At 38.8% G+C, this 25,735-nt stretch overlaps 1 protein-coding gene across 4 annotated transcripts in view; it reads left to right on the plus strand.

The window, feature by feature from the left end:
- Positions 1–25,735, plus strand: part of DIDO1 (death inducer-obliterator 1) — a 54,423-nt gene that overhangs the window by 16,114 nt on the left and 12,574 nt on the right. For all 4 annotated transcript variants that reach the window (XM_065032364.1, XM_065032366.1, XM_005499586.4 and 1 more), the window contains 12 exons: positions 1,143–1,329; positions 3,314–3,424; positions 3,747–4,662; positions 4,972–5,290; positions 7,279–7,491; positions 8,261–8,486; positions 21,576–22,056; positions 22,801–22,960; positions 23,654–23,770; positions 23,995–24,102; positions 24,522–24,657; positions 24,775–25,321. In XM_065032364.1, coding sequence (XP_064888436.1) covers positions 1,143–1,329; positions 3,314–3,424; positions 3,747–4,662; positions 4,972–5,290; positions 7,279–7,491; positions 8,261–8,486; positions 21,576–22,056; positions 22,801–22,960; positions 23,654–23,770; positions 23,995–24,102; positions 24,522–24,657; positions 24,775–25,321 — 3,521 coding nt within the window. The remainder of the gene's footprint in view (positions 1–1,142; positions 1,330–3,313; positions 3,425–3,746; positions 4,663–4,971; positions 5,291–7,278; positions 7,492–8,260; positions 8,487–21,575; positions 22,057–22,800; positions 22,961–23,653; positions 23,771–23,994; positions 24,103–24,521; positions 24,658–24,774; positions 25,322–25,735) is intronic.

Raw genomic sequence — 25,735 nt, forward strand, 5'->3', positions numbered from 1 at the left:
ATTCTGTTCTTAAATTTACATGTCTCCCCACTGGGAGTGTTAACAGTAAGTTTTTACTCCTTTGAAAGAATTATTAATGTTTGAGTTACTTCCTACCCCTACTATGGCTGTTTTCCCACATCCTTAGTTGCAGAATGCTGACAACACAGAGTCTGTGTCTGGTTTTGTTCTTTTTTTTTCTCTGATAGATTTTGTAGGCCAGTTCACAAGTGACTTTTTCTGTCCTGTCCATCTGATCCTCATTTTCCTCCTAAATTCTTCTCTAGTGTTCTTCCACGTTGGTAGACTACTTTGGGTTAAATGCAGGCATTTCCTACTGATTTTCAAGCTCTTGCAAGCTCAGAAGCAAGCACTCAATGTTCCATTGCCATTCTGCATGTGAATTGAGACCCTGCAATAAACAGTTGTTCAGGTGGCTTTAATGAAAGCCTGGTGGTTTTGAAATATTTTCCAAGGGTTAATTCTTGGAAGAATGTGGTGTTATTGATATAATCTGCTGTCCTTCAAATAAAGCTTCTGAAATTTTCTACATTGCAAAGCCTATTAGTGAAAGGGACAGTGATAAGGAATATTCCTTAATTCTGAAGCTCTGCTCTAAATTTTTATTATACAACCTTGCAAAACCACAGAGTAGCCTCTTGGATTTAAATCCTCAAAGCTGCAAGTGTTTTATGTGATGAAATGTAGTACAAACCAGTAAATCATCCAAACTGTAACCTTGGCCATGCTGATGGAGTTTAAAAGCATTTCTGCGTTTTCCTAGCACAAAATACGGTTATTCAATTTCATTCTCAAAATGCTTTTAAATACTGTAAATGGAATAGGCCTGTTGATTACAGTTTATTACTGCTCTTGGAAGTCTCAATAGGATCTAGATTAATTGATCAGAGTGTGATCGTATTTTTTGTTTATTTTGAAGGTCTTGGCTGTTGATAGGTGGTGGAGGTGGTATTGCTTTACTTCAGCTTTTCTTTCCAGTTTCAGTGTCTTTCGGAATTAGAAAACAGTCAAGAAGGCAAAATAACAGAGTTTGCTTTATAATGTAACAGAGGCAAAACAGTTCCAAATGTATGTAAACAAGAGTAAGATGAGTTTATAAATATATCGATGCCTTATTTTGCTTTCTTTTTTTTTTTTTCCAGGAGCCAGCAGAAAAAGGATTGACAGTATCTGCTGGCAGCTCAAAGACTTGGTTTGGTGCTTCCGCATCAGAAGATCTAGCGTGTGCTGACCAGATAATGCTGAATGTTGATGTTTTGCCGCCATGGATCCGTGATATTTATACAGGGCTGCCGGGAGGAACCATTCCACCCCCTGATATTCCATCAGGTAAAACATACAGAGGACATTGAAGAGACAAATTAATTATTTACATTTTATCTGCTTGTAGCTTTTAACAATTTTTCATTTTTCAAAGTAAACAAAGATGTAAGTTTTAACTGTTTTGACTGTTCCTTTACTTCCATTGTAGCCTTTTTCTGATGTGAATATAATTTTAGTGCTGTGTTTAAAAAAATATATAGTTGGTGATTTTTTTAGGGGGGAAGTTGGAAGTTAATTTCATATTGGATTGAAGTAATTTCAGCTTTTTACCTGTGTATTACAGGCTTAAAATTAATTTTTTATTCTGGCTGTAATGTTAAAAGTTATTAGTTCCTATTTAAATTGATCTTCTGGACTCTGCTGCTTTTACAGCGACATTTACAATACCTCAGTGAAATGACTCAAGTTACAACTTAGGTGTTAATTTTTTTAGCATATCTGCATGGATGTTTAAGTTTCCATAGCATTGACAGTTATGTTTCTGTCATAGCATCGTTAAATATAATACTGGAAAGCAGAGGAATTGCACGATAGAGAGATCATGTTTGATAAGGCAGAACAGCAATGCAACTGGTGCAGTATATGAAATAAGGAGGCATTTATCAGCATTGTACACTGCAGGAGTGGGAAAAGCTTACTGGGACCTTGCAGCTGTAATATGTGCAGCTGTTAGAAATGCCTTTGATTCTTTCAGCAAGTATTGCTATTTAGGAATTCTGCTACTGGTCCCTTTTGGCTTAACCTGTGCAATTCTTGAGCCAAGAATACACATAGAACTACTTCAACAAATGTTCTTAGGGGGAGAGCTGGGAGATCTTTTCTTGTTTTTAAAGAACTGTTTCTGTTCACCCAGTTCAATACTTACTACTGCATATTAGAGTTTCACATGAGAAATGGAATTGCAGTGACTGCAAAGCGTAGTTTCAGCATTCGTTTACGAGAGCATTTACATGGCATGAAGCTCACTTAAAACATTGCACCATGATGTAACACTAATACTCATTCAAACCAGGTTATTCCTGAATTACTCAAAGTGCCGTTTCAGATGTTTGTCTTCTCAAATAAGAGAGTCTCCTACTATGCTGGAAAAGACTTCTGAGAAAAAGGGGATTTTTTTTTTTTTTGCATTCTCATAGATCAAATAGGCTGAAAACCTTTTTGTAAATAACCTGTCAAGGAGCAGCCTTTCTGAAGTTTAAGTCAACACAAATTATTTGTTTTCTAGAGAGATATTTGAGAAGATTTTTTGTTCTTTTTCTGTATAATTTCTGCTGTCCAGTAAACCTTGTTAGAGTATGAAGGGGCTGTGTTCTTGTATCCTGAATACCCACAAATGTTTCTGAAACAACTTAAAACCAGCAGCTAATCTGTTTAATAAACAAGACATAGACCTAGTGTATGTTAAGAAGGGAGACTAGGGTATTTCTCTGGTTTTACATTTTGTTTAAAATCCAAAACCTCATTATTGTTTACTAGCCTTATATTATCTAAACAGATTTGAATTATTTTGAACTGGCTGCTGTTTCCACATTGCTTCTTATTGTCCTGCAGGTAATCAGCAGTCCTTTCTACCAGAAAAGGCCGTTGCTATCAAATAGAATCCTCACCTTTCAACCAGTAACGGCATCTGTACCGCCTGTTTAGGTGACATCTTGTTCTACTCTGTGGTCTTTCACTCTGGTTCACAGACAGTTATGTGTCTGTGAAAGGAGTGGAATAGGTTCATACCATGAAAGATTTTTTTGAGAAATATCAGAAATCCTAAGGCTGTTTAATAAAATACGTCAGTATAATGTCCAGACCCATATATTTAAGTTAGTGCTTTGTCTTTGAAGGAGTTTCGTCAGCTTTTTGTTGGTATTCAGTGACTGTTAGTGGCTTGAAATTCAAGTGTTTGTGACAATAGCATAATGGGATTACATCAGAATATTTATTACTTAGTCTATGAATAATTTTGAATCTGAGTTTTGAACCTTGTGTTTCTCTTCAGCTTTTCAGTGTGATGAAGGCATTTACATTCCTCTCGAATATGTTGTGCGTCCAAAGCCACTGCTGTTAGATTTTGTATCTTATACTGACGACATGGAAAAGAGCTCTCCTGGTAAGGTTTCTTCCTTTCAAATTGAGCAGAAAATATGCTTATTTGTTCATTGTGTGTGTATATCTGTATATGCATATATTTTTTAATAACAGAAGGGTTTAACAGCTGGTTTATGTTGTCACAGTTTAATTTATGTTGTCACATTTAATTGCTACTGCTGTGCTGTTACATTCACAAGAAAGCATTTTATCTGTTTTCAGAGTCATAAAATGAGGTGGAGATATATATATTATCAAAAAGAAAATAATACTATGTTGGAAAAAAAAAGTATTTTAAGAATAGATTTTCACCATCAGTTTAATAACTATTCCCTTGTTTTTAGCATCAGTTTTGGATGAGAAAGGTGAGCAAAGCAATGAGGAGGAGCAAAAAACTGTCAAGCCTACAAGTAAAGAGTTCAGAAAAACCTGGGGGTTTCGAAGGACAACAATCGCCAAGCGAGAAGGTGCAGGAGATGCTGACGTGGACTCTAGTGAGCAACAGCCACAACAGCAGCAAAGCTTAAACCTCAGGCGGAGTGGACGGCAACCAAAGCGAACGGAAAGGGTGGAAGAATTTCTTACAACGGTGAGACGCAGAGGAAGGAGGACTGTTCCTACCACACTGGAAGATTCCAGTGAACCAGCGTCCTGTACAGCGACAGATGCTGAAACCGCTTCAGAAGACAGTGTTGAGAGCACTCCAGAGATAAAACCTGCAACTCAGAGGATTAGGACTAGGAGTAGTAAGGATCAGAAGGACTCTAAAAGCAGATGCACAAAAGAGGAAGAAGAAGAGGAGGAGGAGGAGGAGGAGGAGATAGATGATGATGATGATACTTCTGATAGTGATAGTGATGGGTTAACACTAAAGGAACTGCAGAATCGGCTAAGAAACAAACGTGTTGAACAAAAACCTGCGCAGATGACGTTGAAGGACATACAGACATGCCTGGGGCAAAGAAATCCAGAAGAGGATCCTACAGAAACAGGTGATGTCCAGTCTGAAAAACAAGTTGAGCCTGAGTTGTCTGTCAAACAAGAGCCTGAGACTGCAGACAACATTGAGGTCGCAAGTCAAGTGGTTGTGTCAGAGGCAAACACTGAAGATCTTCAGGTTGAGGACGAGGTGAAGCCTTCCCTTGGCATAAAAGGGGTCTCGGATGAGGAACCCGAAGAACCGCCCAAAAGCAAACCTGAATCTGAGATTTATGACCCAAATGCACTGTATTGTATTTGTCGTCAGCCTCACAACAACAGGTAGGCAAAGGTTTCAACTGAAAATGCAGTGCAAGTAGGTGGAATTTTTCTGTGATGAAAAATTCCACTAATGCTAATGCTTAATTTTTGAGTATATGTAAATGACATGCTGGGTTTGTTTGAGGTTTGGGGTGGAGCTTATAACAAATATTTAAAAGAGGGGATAAATGGAAACAGAAATGAACTGTGAGGCAGAGCAGTACTGGTACTTTAGAGGGATATCTAAGATCTGGTGCTGGGAATACCTGTTGAACATTGTCTCTTGATTTCACCGTGTTTTACTGTTCTTTGTTTTATATTTTTTTTCAGGTTTATGATTTGTTGTGATAGATGCGAGGAATGGTTTCATGGGGACTGCGTGGGTATTTCTGAGGCTCGAGGGCGATTGCTGGAAAGGAATGGTGAGGACTATATCTGTCCAAACTGCACCATTTTGCAGGGACAGGATGAGCCAGTCTCAGAAACAGAGCAGCAGGAAGCTAAATTGGGGCAAGGAAATGTGGATGGCACAGAATTCACAAGCATAGGAACAATTGAACAAAAATCTGTCGAGGACCAAGGTATCAAGGGTAGGATTGAAAAAGCTGCAAATCCAAGTGGGAAGAAAAAACTAAAGATATTTCAGCCTGTAAGTATTTTGTTCTTTATTTTTCTTGTTTCCCAGAGTACATTGAGACAATGGCTTACTTGTATGGCTGTAAAGCGTAAAAAAACCCTGATGATTATTACTGTTTAGCAGGAGTTTATCTGTAGTTCTATCAGTAAAGGAACTAAAACAAAGTGTTATTTTTGAACTGGGGAACTTAAAAGTTTTATGTAGGTGTAAGGAAATGCCACACTATGTGCTTTGTGTTATTCTGCCTTTTATAAATACTGTTTTGGAAATCAAATAATAAGTGTCCTTTTAAAAAATATATTAGAATTATGGACTAATTTATGCTAGCTTTGAAATAAACAACTTTGAACATTTTCAATGATAGTGAAACTTTTTACTTACTATTGACAAGTATCTGTTGGAGTTAATTCCAGCTGTACTTCCTCTCTATTTTCAATTAGTTTTTGAAGTTCTGATATTTGTCCTGATGCTTCTTAAAGTTATTAGTACATAGAGAATTGCCTTGTACTGCCCTTTTTTAACATAAAAAATGTGTATTTTGAATTATCACAAATTCTGGCATAAAATACACAAGACGCTTACATTTTCTAGTAGCAAATTCCATGTCCAACTCAAAATACAGGCAAAGAAGCTTCTTCAGCTCAATGTACACAGATTTAAAAACTTCGTTCTATAGTGGTTGTCTTTGTAGTTCCTCAGCAACTGTGCTAATGCCAACATCTTGAACATTTTCATTTTTTTTCTTACTATGCCTTGAAGAGCATGTTTAGTGTATTAGCACTTTGGGACAGACTCCTTTTTGGTGCTTTCCTTAAGCACTTATAGCTGTAGAGTTTTGTCATCGTCTGAGTAAATAACCTTAATTAGAAATGACAGCTCAGTTAATCTGAAGTTTGAGATGCTTAGTAGGGAATGTGAATTGATACTTCTTTCTTGTATTTCACACTTAAGTGTGTACAAAATAGAAAAGTATTCTAAAGCATAAGATTAATTCTTATAGGAAAATTCCAAAACTCAGGTTTTATCAAACTGCAGCAGATATTGCTGTATTACTGACTTCTCACTGGGGAAAAATAAGCCACACTTTGCAAATAGTATTTTTTTTTTTTAAACTGGAAATATTCCTGAAAAAGTTACTTTTGGTAATTACAAATTGCAGGTTATTGATGGGAGTGAGGCTGTCTAGAGTACAGTAGTTCCAAGTGTTAGGTGTCTTGTGTAACATTTTTAGGAGTAATCTAGAAGAGTGAGACTGAAAGGCATAATACCTGGTGGTGATATGTTGGAGCCTAAAGAGCTTTCAGATATTTCTGGACTTCAACCTGACGTCCTTTAAGGAATGGGCTATTTTCTTAATCTTAACATTTGAAGAGGAAATGCTTAGTATGTAACACTTTGGTATAAATGGAGAGTAGTGGTGAAGTAGAGGAAAATACAAATTGCATATGCAAACTTGTCAGTGTGTAAGAAGCATTAGGCTGTGGCAGGATTGTCTAGCAGAATGTTGTCTTTAGGTAAGTTGGAGACTTCTAAAATTAAACTTGCTAAACCTCTAGAGCAAGAATGATCTGTACACCTCAGTAGCTGAGTTCCTCCTTCTGCTGTGCGCATGGCTGAGGACAGCTGCTGCTGGGGAGACATAAAATGTGTTTTAGAATCCTTGCTCTTGAAAAACCAGTTCTGCGTTGTCAAGGACATTTTTTTACATGTTGTAAAGGATCAGACAGAAGCATTTGTGGGCTTATGTGATCTGATAATTTAGGAAACCAGCCTCCCTTAGTTGACTGCTGGCAGACCAAGCACTTGAAAATACAGTACATCCTGAAAATAGTGTGTTAAAAGAGTAAAATTCTATTTATACCACTAATGAAAGTTGTTTTCATGCTGGTAATCATGTAAGTCACTAGGAGTTGTAGCTGTGGTCTGTGCATATGATATTTAAGCGTTTGTATTTGTTGTTTCCTCTTTGATGTTTGAACTCACTCTGTTTCCATCTCTAGGTAATTGAAGCTCCTGGTGCGTCCAAGTGCATTGGTCCCGGCTGTTTTAATTTGGCTCAGCCCGATTCCGTGTATTGCAGCAATGACTGTATCCTCAAACACGCTGCAGCCACTATGAAGTTTTTAAGTGCTGGCAAAGATTCAAAACCAAAACCTAAAGAGAAGATCAAGCCAAAATCTGAAAAGCCTGGCATGCCAAAATCTCAGCTGCAGGTAAGTGAATGTTTCTGATCCAGAACAGCTGTCCTGAAGCACAGTAGCTTATTTCTGTGTTCTCCTTTTTGAGACAAACAAAATTCTGAAGTCTTGTTTTGAAAAGGAACTTTCTATTTTTATTTTTTTAGTTATTTTTTTGGTCTCTTTGTTTGATTCTTCTGACAACAACATTTTTTCTTTACACTTTTAAAAAATCTTAATAGCTGCCTCTAGATAAAGACAGTTTCTTGAAAGGGCCTTGTAGAACGTAGTGCAATTTACAAAAGAAAAATCCAAATTAATTTAGCTTTAAAGAAAAAGTATAAGCAGTACACCTTTTTATTTTAATTCCATTCCAAAATAATTTAACCTTTTAAAAGTCACAGTTACTGGGTTTTGGACATAAATTTGGAGTTACTGTGAACTGTGAGCTAATATGACTGCATTGTATGTGTGCTTTGGGAAGCAAAAAGAATTCAAGTACTTTTTTCCCTTTTGAAACCATTATAAAATGACAAGTAGTTTTTCAAACAAACAGACCAAAACAAAAAAACCCTGAACCAACCCAGTGTTGTTTTGGGGATGATTTCTTTACCATTCTTTTTTCCTGAAGTTACAGTGTACATTATCCGTGCTTTATAGATGTGAAGGTTAAATTACCTCATTGCAAGTGCATGTGCAGGAGCTTACTGTAAAAGAAATTTATGTACATGTATGTAACTATATCTTCGCTTGTTTGCAAACTATTAGATGATTATTAGTAATTAAGCCTCTTTTAATCATACAGGCAACTACTAAGCCTCTTTCAAACCAAAAGAGACCATTTCCTGAGAAAAGAGACATGAATACAAAGAAAACTATTTTGACAACGGCCAAGACTGAGGCAAATGCTCAACCTGTTGCTAGAGAGACCCCGGCAGAACACACCACACCGTCCTGGGCAAGCGATCATAATTACAATGCTGTAAAGCCTGAAAGGACTCCTGCCATATCATCTTCACTGTTGTTCAAATGTATGTATCGCATAGGGATATTCCTGAATAATCATTTACATGTTTTTGAATACCCATCCATTCTAGGCTCTGCAAGACTAGGGAGTTTAGGATTTATTTTTTTTCTTGATATGGCACCAAACCACTTTTCTCCACCTTCAAAGATTCACACACAAAGATGCACACAAATGGGAGACACTTGTAGAAGTTCCACTTGTATTGTATAACAGTTGTATGATTAAGAGCCTGTCAATCTGCCCAGCTGGTTTCTGGATGAAAACGACATGGTTAAGCTTTAAATTTTTCCCATAAAGACAATAACAGTTTCTAATATAGAAAGGGTAAGTATTTATATGTTTATGTCATGTTTTACGAAAAGGTTGCACAGTGTGCGCCCTGAATCAGCAATTGCCTGTACTAATTTGAATTGTATTTTTGTGATTTAGATTTGGCACCTGTCTCTCAGGTCTTGCATTTTCAGTGCTAGTGCCGAGAATGAAACCTTCAGCGTGGTATCCAACGATACTTTACACTTCTGCAAAAAACTTTTAACTGTCAAGTATATCCAAGTTCTTCCTGCTGCTTTTCTTCCTTACATGAAATAATTTAAGGATCATTCTTTACTTTTAAGTTTGTGGGGAGGCAGTACTGTTTTAGTTTTTTTCCTATTTATATGTTCATTCTTCACACATTATCCACACACACAAGAACACATCTGAAGTGGCTGGTAGGCAGAGATATTGCCATGCATATTTTTGCAGGTTTTTAATAGCATCCTTGTAACTCTCACAAAGGTAAGTGATGCTGTGATACTGCTTTGTGGCCTGAACAGGTCTTTCTGCTAATGACATTTTTTGATGTAGTTTTTGTAAGGCAGAGGTGGAACTTCAGATGAAATCTTGATGTTTACAAAACACATGGTCCGGTGTCTAATGTTTGTACTCACTTGAAGATTAATGAATTCAGAAATTCCATTCCCACAGCTTCCTTAACCACACTTGAGCCAATTTTACATTTTATTTTGAAAAATAAACCTTAGTTATTAATACACTATATATAAAGTAGCTGATAAGTTTAGAAATTATCTTTAAGATGAGATTTTTTTTAAGATTTAGTTTTTAAACACTAAGGGAACACCAGCTACCTTAAACTGTGGTTCATTATTATAGCACATAGTAGACTTACTAAGTATATTTTATTTGTATTTACCGACATCAAATATTTAAATGGTCATGATTTTTCCGGGCAAATTTTTGTTGCATATTTTGTTACTTGGACCCCTTGCCTTTTTTATAGTGAATGCTTAAGATACATATATTGATAAACTTGCATTTTTTTTAAGTTTCTTTTAAAGAAATTGTAGCTTGTTTGTTTTTTTGTTTTTGTTTTTTTGGTCAGTAACAGTAGGGTTTAAACATAACTAAAATTAGGAGAGAAAGCTATAAAGGAATCTATAAGGGCTTATTTTACATGTCAGATTTCAGTGACACTTTGTCTCATAACCAAATCAGTTAAAATGTCCTTATTGCCATAGGTTTTTTTTCCAGGAGACAGGAATACAGGTTTTCGGGCAGTAAGTTTGAAGTTTTTTTAAGGGGGGTTGCTCTTAAGTTTTACCACACTGGCAGTTATACAGTTTTAATCAATTCCAGTAGAAAACTGGATTCCTGTAGTTAAAATGGTTCAAAAATATGTATATACCAGACTTTAATAACAAATAGAAAACCACCTAGTTCATGTGATGAAGAAACCTCGTATCAAATGCAAGGAAGAACTTCAGATGCTGTTATTAAGGTAAGTTGTACAAATACGCGGAGACTGTGCCATTACTGAATTGCCAGGGAAATTGTGTATTTGTGGAAAAACCTGTCCTGCTTTTTGATTGAGTGGGTCTGATCTGTAATCTTCCTGAGAAGCTGCTATTGCATCATCTTTAAGCGCCTTCTACAAGATTTCATTTCTTTAACAAATCTTTATATACCGTTCAAATCATAGAAGTTACAGCATTGTGGAAGTTCATATGAGGCGTCTCACTTCACTTCAAGTATCTAAAAGTTAGAATTACTTAAGTCTAACTAGTCTGTCAAGACAAACACCGTCAGTGGGCAAAACATATAATCTGGTTTAGACACTAATCTTGGAAAAAAGGTGACTCACTGTTTAGAAATGCTTATTTCTGAGCATTGATTTTGAAAGACATTTGACTAGTTCAGACATCTGGGTGTCTAACGTTTGGACTGAAGGTCTCATAGAGGAGGCCAAGGCCGGCATCTTCTGAATACAGTATTTCAAACCACAGCCTGCGTTCTCCCACAGCCTCAAGCCATGTTCTGCAAAGCCTTTCTTGTGACTTCAGTGCACGCGGCATTTTAGGAATTAAGGAAACTTAATGCGATTAACAGAGTTACTCTCTAATACTCTGTCCAGCGGTCTGTTTATCATATTTTATACATGAATTTACTTTATATGTTTACTCTGTACTCGTCAGATACAAGATTTTCTTGTTATGTATGGCAGTAGTTTTAAGTCGTAGCAAGAAGATCAAGCCACTCTTACAGACGTACTGGGCGATAGGGGCATAGAGTACCTAAACCCTTTGCATCTAAACCCTTTGCATCTAAACCCTTTGCATCTAAACCCTTCCACCAGGACACCTTTTCTCCTCCCAAACTGTTCTGTATTTAAAAAAAAAGAAGGTGGCTATTTGGTGCTAGTAGTATGCAGTTACGTAGAGCAGTGATTTCTTTTTCTCTGCTACCCCACTCATTCGTGTTTCTTTGTTTCCTAATTTTTTTTTCGGTAGCTTTTTTGGGGATAAGTTAGGGCTGTACTTGAAATTATCTTTGTACACCAAAATCTGGAGCCTGGTTAAGACTGTCCAACATCTTGATGTTCCCAGTGAACAGAATCATAGAATCCTGTTTATCCACTTAGTAACTAGAGTGGGAAATACCTTGAACTTGCTTTGATAAGCGAATATTAAGTACAAGTGCTTTTAAAGTTGCAAACAGTGTTTGAGCTACACATGTAAGAAGAGATAAGCTCTGCATCACATTCCCTTTCAGAAATGTTGCTTTTAATTTTGTTAGGAAAATAATATGCGGTGCTCAGTTTTTACATTGAATTTCAAAAGTCATCCTAGCTTCCAAATTGATACAAGTATACGGATTGTTGAGATCTAGGAACGTTCAGAAATTCAAGTTTTGGTAGAAATCCTGAATTTGTCATGTGAGTGTTAATTATCAATATGTAGGTCATATCAAAGGACATATAAAATTCACAACAAAAGCAAAACGGACTCATCATCTATTAAAATCATGTAGGTGTTTGTGAGGAAGCACCACCCAAAACGATTACTGAAACGTTTCAGTGTGGTAGCAGATTAACATACATCTTACAATAACAGGAGCCATTATTTTTAGTTATACTGAAGGAGGACAATCTTTAAACAGCATAAACACGTTTTTCCAGAAGGAGCTACAAAAGCAGTTTGCATCCACTCCTTGTGTGACTCTGCTGAGAACTTCTATACTTAGTTTTACACTAATTAATATCATGTTTTGCATTTGTAACAGTGTTTGCCCACTACATTCACTGCTGCCCTGTGAAAAGGGGGTAAAGGAACCCTTCAAACCTGATGTTTGCTGATGCAGAAGTTTCTCAGCAGTATCAGTGTGTATGTCTGAAGCACCTGAACTCAGGTTTTCCGCTTGATAGAGCAAAACTTGAGACTTTTTTCTGTATTTTTGCTGTTAATTGTCAAATAGAAGTCAGCAGCAAATGTATGAGCAGTTTTAAAATAGCAAGTGAATCCAGAAGGAGGAGAAAATGGTAGATGTTTGCAGTATCCAGATTTTTAAACTACCTAGTTATAAGTATACTATAATAACTACCCATCAGTGCTTCAAATCTTTGAGGTTCAGCTGATTGACCTTCTTAGACTTAAATACAGGATGTCCTGTGTTTGTAGTACCTCCTGTTTTACAGCAGTAAATTATGGAGAGAGCTTAATGCTGCCACCTCCTGGAGGTGGAAGGGCGGGTTTGTAGCACCCTGCCTCGGGCGATATAAATTTCCTTTTATTATCCCCTTCAGTTTTCTTCATTTCTTCTGCAGCTAAATTTTCCTACACCCAAGACCTATTCACAAAGTTAAAAATCACAGGTACAAGGGGCACTTGGGCTGCTTTGTTCCTGTACACGTCTAACAAAATACGGAGACGTAAAGGGAATACAGTGATATTGGGATACATCAGAAAATGTGCCTACCAAAATGCTTAGATTATAGCATACATAATTTATGCTTTTTTTTTTTCTCGTGTAATTTCTGTTTTTCTGTCATAACAGTATGATGACAGGAAAGAAAGAAAATATATCACTGTAAAGACAGCAGGGGAAATGTGTTACACTCGGGACAGCAGTTATGACTCGGGAGGTAGAAGTGGTGTAGGAAGCTGTAGTGTTGTGAAAACAAAAAATAAGGCCTCGTCTGCACACAGACTGGTGCCAGTTTAATGCTTCTCTTCAGGCAAGATTGAACCAACTTAAGTTGTGACTGTTCAGCCGAGTGCAGTGTATGTGGATATTCTGCTCTTGGTTCAGCTATTAAAAATACTCAACTACTAACTATAAAAAAATATTTACTTTAACTGAGGAGCTGTTCTTAAGTCATAAGTATGTTTGTCTGCAAGGACTGAAATGGTAGTTAAACTTACTGCCCTTGCTCCCCCATAGGATAAACAAGCCTGTGTCAGGTTCGATACTGTTGTAACTAAATTACTTCTGGCATCTGAATTAACTCCTTGAAAGCTCAGATATCTTAATGCTATATCCTGTAATGTAAACCCATACTAAGAGGCAATAAGTATTGAGTAGTACTAGAGGAATAAAAATTATTTACTTTAAGCTACTGGCCATTTTCTGGGACCTGTGGCTGCTGTTTATGTATGTCTGGCCTTAACCCTTTGTAACTAGCAGAGTTCTCAGAAAAGATGCTAACAAACCAAATAATGATCAGATATACCTAAGATGAGTCTGCCAGAACTTCTGAGAAATTCACGCTGGATATCTTCTGGCTTTGCAAAGATGATAGTACAGGAGTGGCTGGTGTGAGGCAGCTCTGGTGCTGAACTTGAACCCCAAGGCCTGTGCTGGGGCTGCCTGTGCTCCCAACCGTGCTGTGGGCTGAAGCAGAACAGTGGTGGCTGCTGAAGCCACCATTCCCTGGGACCCAGCCCATTAAAAGGAGTGGTGGGATCCTTGGAGAGCAATTTATCATCTGGCTGTGAACTCCTGGAGCTCCCCTTCTCTGCTCTACAAGGTATGTTACATCTGCCTGGCAGCCACCTGAAGATTTTTGCAATGTCTTTTTAAGTTAGGAAGGTTGGTCCCTGCTGCTGGTGTGTCCTGTTTTGCCTTTGAAGCACCTGCAAGGTGCTTGGAGGACAGAAAGCCAGCGCTCCTGCCACAATAGTTGCCTGGCTTCAGTATAAGGGGAGATATTTGGGGGACAGAAACCTGGTACAACCTCTGAATGCACTTTGAAAATCAGGGTGGTTTACCTCGTCATCAACACTGAAAGTGATGAAAGTTTGATTAAAAATAATCACCACCCTGTATTGCTGTTCTGCTTTCTTTTACTAATATTACTTTAGTTATTTGAACTTGCTCACTTGACTGCATAGCCAGTGAAGATCTTCCTCTGCTACTCCCCAAATAAAAGGGTTTTTTTGGGGTGATCTCTTGCACTTTGGAGTCAAGTTTTGCTGCTGATCTTGGTGCTGAGGATTTGTTGTGTCTGATCTGTACTGAACTCGGGACCTGAAGATGGCCTGTGCCTGCAAGGAGTGCTGATACCAATCCATAAATGGTCTGGAAAATACGGAGCCCTTTGTTTGCGGCAGCAGATAGTGCCTCTCACTCGGGAGTTGGTGTAGTTGTGAAGATGTAGTGGTCTAATGTAGATCCCATAAATCACTTTAATGTAGATTAAAACAAATCCTTGAGTGTCAAAGCTACAGATTTGCATGAGCACAGCTACAGCCTTGGCTTGAAAGCAAACAAATCACCACCACAGAAAGGGTCTTTGTGTCAGAATGTCTTAAATTAATTAACTTTGAAACTGGGTTTACTTTCTTTGTGTGCCTGAATGTAAAGGTTTGGCACACAGGCTTAATTAGGAGCTTCTTTTGGTGAAGATTAGAACTGATAAAAGGCTTTTGCAGAAAACCAGCTGGACAGGAGGCACACCTTCGAAACAGGAGTGTTTGATAATAAAAGTTTGAAGCAGACACCTTCCGTAGGCAATTAGCCGTGAAAACTAACAGAGACCTATTTAAGAACAGTTTGACACTTGGAATTATTCAGAACTAACACTCAGCTAACTTTGAGAGAAATGACAAAAAGTTTAGCAAAAACAGGTTTCAGGGCAGCACCAGCTGAACGCCAGAGGAGCTGCAGCGGTTACAAACCAGCTCACCGTGAGCACCCGGGGCAGCGGGTGCTCGGTGCCACCAGAGGGTGCTTCAGTGGCACTGAGCAGGAGCAGCCGCGACGGGTCCGAGGTGTCAGGGGGTGACTATGCACAGGCTGCTCTCGAAGAAAGGCTTCGAACGGGTAAGTAACTTGCCATTGTAGAGTGCTTTAGAACTGACAGCAAAAGCACCCGTCACCCGTGTATTTTGTTCAATTTTTGCAAAGTTAAATAATGCATCTAAATGTTTCACTTCAGAAGAAATATCCCGGATTCAAGTTCAATACCAGGCACTGCATTGGGGTGGATGAGTTGGTTAGAATTCTGCTCTGTTCAGAATTTTGGGGTCATCCAACAAGTCCATTTAGGACATGGGATCAGTGGCAAAGAGAAGCTGTTGGAACAACACCAACTTAGAATTTGAGAAATCCTGCCCATCCTTCATTTCAACAGTTTTACAAAGGGGAGAATGCAGTTCCTAAATTTACCAATATTGGGAAATAGGGGTGAGATGTTTGATCTTCTCCATCCTTTTCTGCTGTGGTATGTGCCGAAACTTGCTGCCCTCACCCGCAAGGGTCAGCCCGGACCTGCAGCATGTTGGGACAACTTTCAGAGCACGGGGCAGAGCAGCTGCCTGCGGCTGAGCCGGGAGGAGCCACAGGACCACACAGCCCTGCTGGACAGTCCCACAGCCTGGTCTGAGTGGCACTCTGAATGCTGGCTGGGCTTTTTTGTGTGAGTTCCTAAGTAGGTTATTGCTTCTGGCTGGTCTTTTCAGACCTGCATTCCTGTCACATGTTAAAGCTGTTGTCAAGGCCAGTGCTGTTGCCTGTCTTTAGGGATCACCTCTTCTCAAAATACATAATTACTCAGCTCTGGCCAGCCTTTTTTCAGGCTGTAGGAGAATGCCTTCTGAAGGGTATTTTTGCCTTTTTAACAACTGCAAAGCTGCACTAGTGTGAATTTTCCTCCCTCTAATTTGATTTTTTTTTTTTGTTTTTTTTTAATAACATAAATCCTTTTAAGTGAGTAAATGGTCCACTTTAAAAGGTGGATCACAGGTGGCTGTATTCTGCTTAGGTTTTATTATTCGTAGTGTGGAATGTTACAGAAATCTTATTACAGAACATCACTGAATGTTAGTAACCAACTTTCTTACTGCTAGTGCCTTACCACCCTGTACTTTTCTTACTGCTAGTACCTTACCACCCTGTACGCTGCGCATACTTCTGAAAGTTACTTGGGGTTGTGTTGTTTGTCTTGTTTTTCCTAAAGCTCTCTATTTTACTGACAGAGGAGCATGAAAAGTACCTGTAGCACCCCCACGCTTCAACAGCCTCTGGGCTGGCAAAGGTTCACCGATGCGCCCGGCAGCGTCTCACAAGGTGCCGAGTTGCCAACATCCTGTTCCCTCTGCGGAAAGTTCTGTGTGAGCTGGACAAATCAGTGCAGCCATCGGCCTGTGCTCCTCACACGCTGCCTGGGGGAATTTTATCCTGGGGGGAACAAAAACTAGATAAGTGTAGATGGAGGAGAATGCAGGGGAATATTGAGACAGTATTAGACACTAGAGGCAAGAGCTCTGTTTGTATGAACAGCTAAATTTTTAATTCTGTAGAGAGACTTCTCATAATTAGTACTGTGTAACAGTCAGCTTGCACAGCTGCAAGATGGCTTTTGCAAAAGTCTCTAGTGGTCTGTAGTAAAAGCTTTAAAAAAAAAAAATTCTGAGCCTTACAGGCTCATTATGAAACAGGCTATTCAGGAGGTGTAACTGCATGTGGTTTATCTACACATCTTCTAAAACTTAGCGTCAGCTACAGGAAGAAATTACAGATCTTTGAAGAACTGCAGTTTGAATAATTTTAAAACTTTGCTTAGAAAAGTAATAGCCCATTTTTTCTGGTATTTAGAAATTGGATAAAACTAGAGAATGTCTCCAGCAAAATAACCTGTCACAAATGAGATAGTTTAAACAGAAACTAGGCATGCTCGTGGTGCTTTTTTGAAGTGGCTTTTAAAGCTATTCCAAAGAAAGATTTGGTGGAGGGGAAAGGAGGAAGAACCAGAATAGGCTTAAATGCAGAATACAGAAATACTCTGAGGAGGTCAGAGGAAGAGCAAAGTTTCCTTTGGGTAATTCCCGTGCTGGTGGTGTAAAACACAACCTCCCAGTGAGGTGAGGGAATATGATAGATGTGTATCCTACAAATCCTCCACACAAAATTAAACAGCGCTGCACTGTGGAAGTCGTTCTTGAATTGGACCTCAACAACCACATTATGATGCTGAAACGTCGATGCTGAGATGTACAAAATGAAGTACATGTAGCCGTTGGATTTTCAACGGACCCCTCTGTAACACAATAGATAATGTGGTACTTACATCCTCCACCTCTTAGAGAAGTTTTGTTCTTAACTGCCTGTTGTAACATTTGGCTGAGCTTCACGGGGAATTTCCTTAGGGGATGGGGACAGCTTCTGTGTCTGTTGACATCTAGTAGGAGAGATGGTAGTGATGTCTGTAGTGAACACACCATGGTAACGCTGTTCCTTAAGCCTTGCATGGAATGCATTTTTTCTGCCAGGGGATTCCCTGGGTTTCTCTCTGGAGAGGAGCCAACTCATTAGCTCCATCTGCATCTTTCAGTCTTCTTAGCCTGTGCCTCTCTTCAGTCAATAAGAATCCTGTTGCTGTCCTAATAAGTGGTTCACAGGACAAAATGGGGAAAATAGGAATTAATGTTTTGTTTTTAATACCTTTTCTAACATCAAGCCAAGGAGGCACATCTGTGTGTTCAGAAGTGCTGAAGAGAAGCACCACTAAACGCCTTATTCTGGCACTGATCTTTAGTCTGTGGTGAAACTCTGTTCTGTCAGGCTGGATAGCAGTCATCTCCATCCTTTTATTTTAAATTTAAGAGCATTTATTGTAGGTACACTAGGGCTACTGATGGAAAGGACTGGAATCATCACAGTATGAAATCCCAGTGGCCAGTAGGTACAGTAGCCATTGGCTGGGTCGTGTCTTCATGGACTGCAAGGCCAAGCAATTTGAAACCTGTGGTCTGACAATACCTGTCCCGTTGTATCTCGCATCAATTACTGAGCAACTGTAATATCCATTCAGAAGTTAAACTTGGTGTACAGCTCTCTGAGAAGAGTACAAATTTCTGTTACCTCTTCCAAACGTACACGTACCATAGTTCCATACCTGTCAGGAGCCAGGGTAAGCTTGGGGTGCTCGTGTTGCCCCACAGGAGGCAGCTCCTGCTCCATCCTCGTGCTCAGCTTGTGCTGGGGCACCTTGTATCCAAGACCCACGTAACAACACAGTGAGTTGGTTCTTACGTGGCAGCACACTAAGCTTGCCAATAAAACCCAAAACTTGATAGGATAGAAATTCTGGCTTCTCAGAGTCAGGATAAGAGGTTTTTTTAGATTAGATTCGTCTACAGCCATCACAGGTCAGTTACGTATGTCAGATTTTAATAGTCTTGATTCTCTGTCAAAACGTGCACACTATTTGACAGTGTCCTTCAAATAGTGTTCTGTAAATTTGCAAAAATAGTTGGTAGATGTGCTGAATAGCCTCCATATGACTGAGTTAGTATGTACAAAATCTGTACCATCAACTTCTCAACAAGTACTGCTAGGCAGGCAGTTTTAATAGCTATAAAGTAGTGGTCTAGTTTGAAACTTAAACTTTCATGAAGCTTATTAAATATTTGCATATTATTGGCTAAAGAAACAGGATTACACCCCTTATTTTTGAAACCTTTCTAAATAGTCATGATGTCTACTTGCCAGAATAAAGGATGCTTCTGCATCTTGGACTCTTACTGATTCTGCTGCCCTTCAACCCTGGGAACTTCAATCTACCTTCATACTAGTACATTCATTTATTTTACACATACGTGTTCTTACTATGATGTAGCTGTTTGTAAGATAGAAAGGTTTGTGCTGTGAATATAGTTCTCATACATACATCTGATTGGCACAAAACATCTTGGTTGTACTATGTTTAGTTTTAGCAATGTAGTTCTTATTAACTAATTTGAACTAATCACTAAAAAGATAGCGTATAGAGGATTAAATACAAAATTAGGATTTCACATTTTGTACTTCTGCTGTAAACAAAAGAACTAAATGTGTTAGCACTGAGAGCTGAATTTTACTGTTGTTGTTTTGAAACCCGAGCTGTGCTGTCCTGCCTTTCCATGACAAGTCACAGAAACGTCCTTCTGTCCCACCTGCCCGACAAGGTACAGTTCTGTGCAGAACACACAATAAACCAGGAAAAAGAGAACGGAAGTAGAGTAATTCCTGCAGTGTTATCAGTGCATGCGTTTTGGATATTCGCCTCTCAATTCAAGGCTATTAAAAGAGGTTGTCTTTTTACCTCTGTTATGTTCTGGGCGCTGAATTTGACCAAACCATCAGCAATATTCCCCGATCCCCCTTCTCCCTCCCGGGATTGCCAAAGCCTCCGACAATTGGGGCAGTGAGACAGGGGAGGGGGGGACGGACGGAGAGACGGATGAGAAGATGCTGTGGGTCACATGGGAGGGATCTCACAGTAACCGGGACTAGTGGGAATAGTGTGAGAATAATAATATACTTTCAAAAAAAATCTTCACATTCTTTGAAATTACTTAATGTATTACAGCAGCTGATTTTGGTTTACACTTTAAGTAGGTGAATCTTAGAAAAAATCCTCAAGGTGTCCACTTGTCAAATGCATTTAGGAAAAAAACAAATCAAGATAAACATATAATGTTTCTGGGTGTTCTGGCTTCTCTGTGTTTTCCAGCAGAAGCAGCACACAACCCCATACTGAGCCTTACAGAAGTTCAAGTACAGTATCATTTCTTGGTTGATCTTAACCACCGGTTTCTGTATTTGTGGTAAAACTGCCAGCAGTGAGAGCCCATTGAAAGAAGCTGGGGTTAGAAGTGCCTTTCTGCTGCAAGCACATGCTGACATTCTGGTGGTACCTGAATGTTACGGAGAAGGGTTATAAGGCCGTTTCCTCCCAAAATGAGGGTGTATCACGTTATTTCTCTTGAACGTTTCAAAATCTTCCCTGATGTTTGAGGGATGTTTCCATTGGAAGCTTGTGCTGATTTGTGGGATTTCTTGAACCGGATTTCACAGGAGTGGTTCATCCCCTTCAAGTCTGTCTCAGGACAGATTGGGCAATTTTGACCCTTTCTAGTAATTTCAGCTCTCGTTAGAGCAGAGCTGGAAGGTGAAGAGGGACCTTTTGGTCCCTGGTAAAGTTACTGAAAGTTAAATTCCTGGCTCTTTCCCTGGAAAGTTGCATTGTGCAATCAGAGCTTCTGTGCTAATTCATGTACAATTTTCACTAGCTACAAACATCAGATGAGAAATTAATTTGCTAACTGGTCAGTGATTATGTGGAAAAAAAAGGCACAGGAGAAAACTTGGCTTTTCCCATTGGAACAATTGCATTTCGGGAGTTGCTTTAGGTTGTTTCCATCAGAAAACTTCCCTGTTTGAGCTGTCAGGATAAAAGTGCCACCGTTAGTTTGCTGTAATGTCTTGTAAATGATGGTTTGTTTGCTGGGGGGGGTGTGTGTGGTTTTGGTTTTGGCTTTTTTTGCTGTGTTGAATTTTTCCTGTCAGTGCCAGAAGGTGGACAAATTAAACCCGATCTGAAGAAATACTTGTTGTTAAAGTCCTGTGCAAGTGTAACTTCAACATGTGTGAAAACTGGAGCCTTTATTTATACTTTGTGAATTTTCTTATGTATGCATGTATGAATTATTCTGTTAACATCAGGAAAAATATTTAAATGCAGAATCTGAATATTGTGAACGGAATAGTTTGAGAATGGGAATTAAATGGCTGTAGCCTGAGCATCAATATTAATGTTTAATTATTCTATAAATCTAGAATTTAGCTAGGAACTGAATAGGAAGATCTACTGTTAGTTTATGGCAATGTCATCACTATGGTATTCATGCTAGCAACTAAGTAGATTAAGCAACTTCTCTCCTATGCAGTTTGTCTTTGCTTGCTCTTTAAAATGAAAAATCTGGTTGAAAGGGTTTATTAAACTTCAATAATCCTAAACTTAATGCAGTTTCAAATTATGGACTCTGTCATCGGCTCAGCCCCGGAATAAACTGGTTCCCTAAGATACTATGAGAATGTTTTTGTTTAAATGTCAAATGGGGGTTGTATTGTTTGTGAGTTTTGGTTTGGTTTTTAACATGTGGAAGTTTGGGCTGTTTTTGAAGCTTAACCATGAAATCCCTGGAATCCCACTCAGGAATCTTTGAAGGTGGTGCCTTTTTTTTTCCCCAATTTCCTTGAGTAGATTGTAAATACAATTTTGAGCTTTCAGAGCCAAAGTGGAACTCTTTTTAAACTCTTTAGCTGGCATGTGAGACAAAATATTCTGAAAGATCAAAGACAAATTGCTTCAAAAAAGCTGTGTTTTTAAAATTACTTTTAAGTGAAAGCAAATAGCTTAAATTGCCTACTTGGTAATTATTTCCTAGAGATGTTATTTCACAGTCTTTTCTTTATAAATTGGTACCTGGTCTCCATGAATAGGAAGTTATAAAGCTAAGCCTTTAATATTGTGTTTCCTCCTTTGTTTTAACAGCTCAAAGGGAAGAGAAAAGGAACGAGGATAGAGCAGAGTCGGCATCCAAGAAAGCTGTTGCATCTCTTAAGGAGAAACAGACGCCTTCTCTCACTAAAAACCTTCCTTCCAAGAAGTCCCCATCCTTCTCTAACACATCACTAGCAAAGCAACAGCTTAAACCTTCTGCTGGAAGTTTCAAAGTTATAATTCCCAAGAAACCTTGGACTGCACCAGGCAGTGCCCATCCGTCAGGCAGCGTTCCCTCATCGGGCACTGTTCCTTCCAAACAGTCAACTCTTTCGCACGGCGCATCTGTTTCCAAAAAACCAGCCCCATCTTTCGGTGTGGGTGGAGGACTCAAAAAGCCTTCACCCCCTTCCGTTTCTGCCGCGTCTGGAAGTAATCAAGCCAAAGCATCAGCCAGCCCTGTCCAGTCACAAACCAATTCTCAGATTCGACAAAATATTCGACGGTCCCTAAAAGAAATTTTGTGGAAGAGGTGGGAATTCAAAGCACTTAATATATATATAGGAAGTTACAACTAGAAGTAAATGTTTAGCTTGCAGAGTTTTGTTTACTTCTTGATAACGGATATTGAAGGATTTAATTTATACTACAAAATTACAAGTATAATTGGTATTCAGGTTTATATAAAAAAAATAAATGTGTATGTAAAAAAGCCTTCAAAATAAAAGAAACATCACTATTCCATTTATATTGAGGCAGATACAGCTGAAAAATAAAACTACAGCATAAAAGCTTTTATAATGCAGGTGCTCTGGAGTTTTAAAATTTAATGGCTTACTGAAGCAGAGATTCATTCCCCTCCCAACACAGAAAACAAGAAACCCCCAAGGAATATTAAGCTAGTGCCAGCCAGCAATCCTGACTGTAGAGCACTGCACTCTGGTATTGCCTCTGAAATGGAAACGCTGTTCGCAGGGGAGAATGTGGGACTGAAACTCGAGCATGTGGGCTCTTGTGTGTCATTACAGCAGAGAAACCCCTGTGAAACCTGCCTGGATTTCCCCAGGGCTGCTCAAGGATGGCAGGGGAGGATCCCAGAGCTCAGAGTTCAAGGTCCTGAGATAGACTTGGGTTTTGCAATGTCTTTTCAAGGAGTCCCGAGTCCTCCCTGAGCGAGGAGCAGCCTGGGTTGGCTCCTTTGAAACGTTGGTTTGATGAATGTGCCTGAAGATTCACGCCTAACATAAATGCACGTACCCTTTTTTGTTTTTAACAGAGTCAATGATAGCGATGATCTGGTCATGACAGAGAGTGAAGTAGGGAAAGTAGCTCTCAATATTGAAAAGGAGATGTTTAATTTGTTCCATGTTACGGACAACAGATACAAGAGTAAATACCGTAGCATCATGTTCAATCTCAAGGACCCCAAAAACCAGGTTTGGAATTTCCTTAAACAGTAAACATATACTGAAATATACTGCTGTTTTTTAATGATATGTCAAACTGCCACCTCAACATTGAGAGTTTCAAGATGGAGACTTCTGAATTATAAAATATTATTACAAAGCCATTCAAATCTTCAAATAAAATTTTACCCAAGTAGGAGTTCTAAGTCTACTTTAGTTGGTCATGTGTGTTTGTTAAGTTTGGGCATTTGGTGTGAAATTTTTATTAACAGAATGGCTTTCTTAAAATAAACACAGACTTTATTGATTTCTCCTCTTGTGAAAATCTGTAGGATGTGTTGAGTACTGCCCATGTACATGACCATATTTATGATTTAAAATAAAAAAATAGATGCTGGTACAGATGAAAATATTCACTAGAGAACACTTGAAACTTTTAAAAAAAATTCTACAATAGATATGAAATAGGAGAGTGGCTGTTCAACTTCCGGCATTCCTATTCAATTATATTCATAGTTCTTTATGATAATGAGGAAAATTTGTACTTGGTGTTTATTTCCTCCTTATGCTTGCTGCACCTTTCCAAATTTGCTTGTAAGTAGCCAGTGTTTTTAATAAGGAATTGAGAAACTAGAACAGGTTTTGCCTGTTAAACGCTGCAAGTCTGTTAGTTGCCCAGGCAGTTTCTCTTCACTATAGCAACAACGTCTGGTTTGTTTTCAGGGACTTTTTCATCGTGTCCTTCGAGAGGAAATCTCACTGTCAAAACTAGTGAGAATGAAACCAGAGGAACTTTTATCTAAAGAACTGTCTGTATGGAAAGAGAAACCAGCTAAGGCAGTAAGTAACTTTATATTCCCGTGTCCTTAGATACAAATTAAGAGCAAGTTTTCCAGCCCTTGCCTCCCATTTTATGTTAATGCACCATTTTCTTCCTAATGAAATACTAATAATGTTCAGGTTCAATATAGTTTTTCTCTACCGCCAGCCAAATGATAACAAAGTATGGAATAAAATCATAAAATAAATATGTGGGCGTTTTAACCAAAATGGTTTTGTTTCAGGTGATAGAGTCAAGAAGCAAATCTCATGAAATCAAGAAAACAGCTGTAAAACGGGAACGTGTGCCAGCTGTGAATATGGAAGATTCTCCGCCAGTGTCTGATTCCGATGTAAGTATTGGCTATTGCTTCAGCATGAACATGTCGAGAGAGATCAGCAATGCAGATTGTTCAATGAACTATAAGTACACTATTAGTGAGTAGGTGTGCTGTGAGCATTTTTCCTTTTAGTTTGAAGGAATGCAACAACTAGATGATAGGTATACTTTGCGTGCATTTCTAAAATGCTGTTTATTTTTCAGCCCTTGCTGTCTATTTACAGAGAAATCTTTTATTTCTGAACATTAGCTATCCACAACATCATGGAATGAAATGAGGACAAATACTTTTTGAGAACTCTGACATTATGAGCCTTTACTAAGGCCTTTAATCTTTTTTTAAAGAACCGAAGTTAATTAACAGTTTCCAAAGTATTTTTTATGGTTGAAATTAACGATCAACTGGAATACTTTGTGTTTATTCACTTTTAGGAGCAGCAAGAGTCATCCCGAAGTGCACCGAGTTTAAACAGTGCTCCTGCTCTGGATGTTTTTAGCAGTATGTTGAAGGATACAACAAGTCAACATCGAGCTCATCTTTTTGACCTGAACTGCAAAATCTGTACAGGTATCTACAGTCCTGACTTTGTGCGAAGTAAAAGAATGGTTATGTTAAGAGTATTGTTTCCTTATTTGTTTTTCTCCAAACTATTTCATAAAATAGTAATCAAAAGTTTTTATATAGGTCAGATTTCAGCCTCGGAAGATGAGGTACCAACTAAGAAGATAAAGTCAACGGCTCCTGCTAAAAAGGCGGAGTCGAAATCAAAGCCTGAAGTTCAACCGAAGTATGAAAGTTCTGCACCATCCCCACCAGCAGAACCCGCCAAAGAGACTGTTCCTGAAAACGCGATGGAAACTGAAGTTGCACCGGCAGCAGAAACAGTTTCTCAGACAACCGTAGAAGGAACTTACATTCCTACAACCCAGGGCCACAACAACACAGATTCTTCTGTCCCTGAAGAGCCTCCTGCTTTTCCTGCTTCTTGTTCTGCTGGAGTTGTCACAACCGTGACAGTTTCAGGCAGAGACCCCAGGACAGCCATGAGCGGCTCCTTGGGGGTTGTGACACCAGCCCTACGTTCTGGTCCTGCAGCTGACAAAGTTTCAACAGGGGAGACAAAACAGGAGACTCCCAAACCAGTGATGACCATCCCCAAATCAATATTAACAAAACCATCCTCCTCACCAGATGCAAGATACTTAGCGGTTCATCAGTCACCCAATATCAAGTGCGTATATTTGATAGTAAGCCAAGCCGCTGAATCTTTAATGTTTTATCTTAATATGTCCCGTTCCCCTCCCTACAATCAAAAAGCATGTTCAACGTTAAAGTTCAGATAACCTGATTCAGATTTGTAATTTACTTTCTCCTCATTTACCTGCTCTAGTTGGTAGAATTTTTGGAGCATTTTTATTCAGAGCAAATTCTATTACTTGAGAATCTCAGGCACATACTGTTGACTCAAATAATGGGATATATATAATTCAGATTAGTTTGTTACAGAGTCGGGATCACAACAGTTACAGTGCCAACCTAATTTCCTAAAAGTCCTCTCTTTTGGCATCTTTTTGCCTGTCTGCAGCTACAAGTTTGTTTTCCGTTACTCCTTGTTTTTTTCGCTAATATGAAATTAATGGAAAAC

The sequence above is a fragment of the Columba livia genome, chromosome 16, assembly GCF_036013475.1.
Source record: "Columba livia isolate bColLiv1 breed racing homer chromosome 16, bColLiv1.pat.W.v2, whole genome shotgun sequence".
NCBI classification, from domain to species: domain Eukaryota; kingdom Metazoa; phylum Chordata; class Aves; order Columbiformes; family Columbidae; genus Columba; species Columba livia.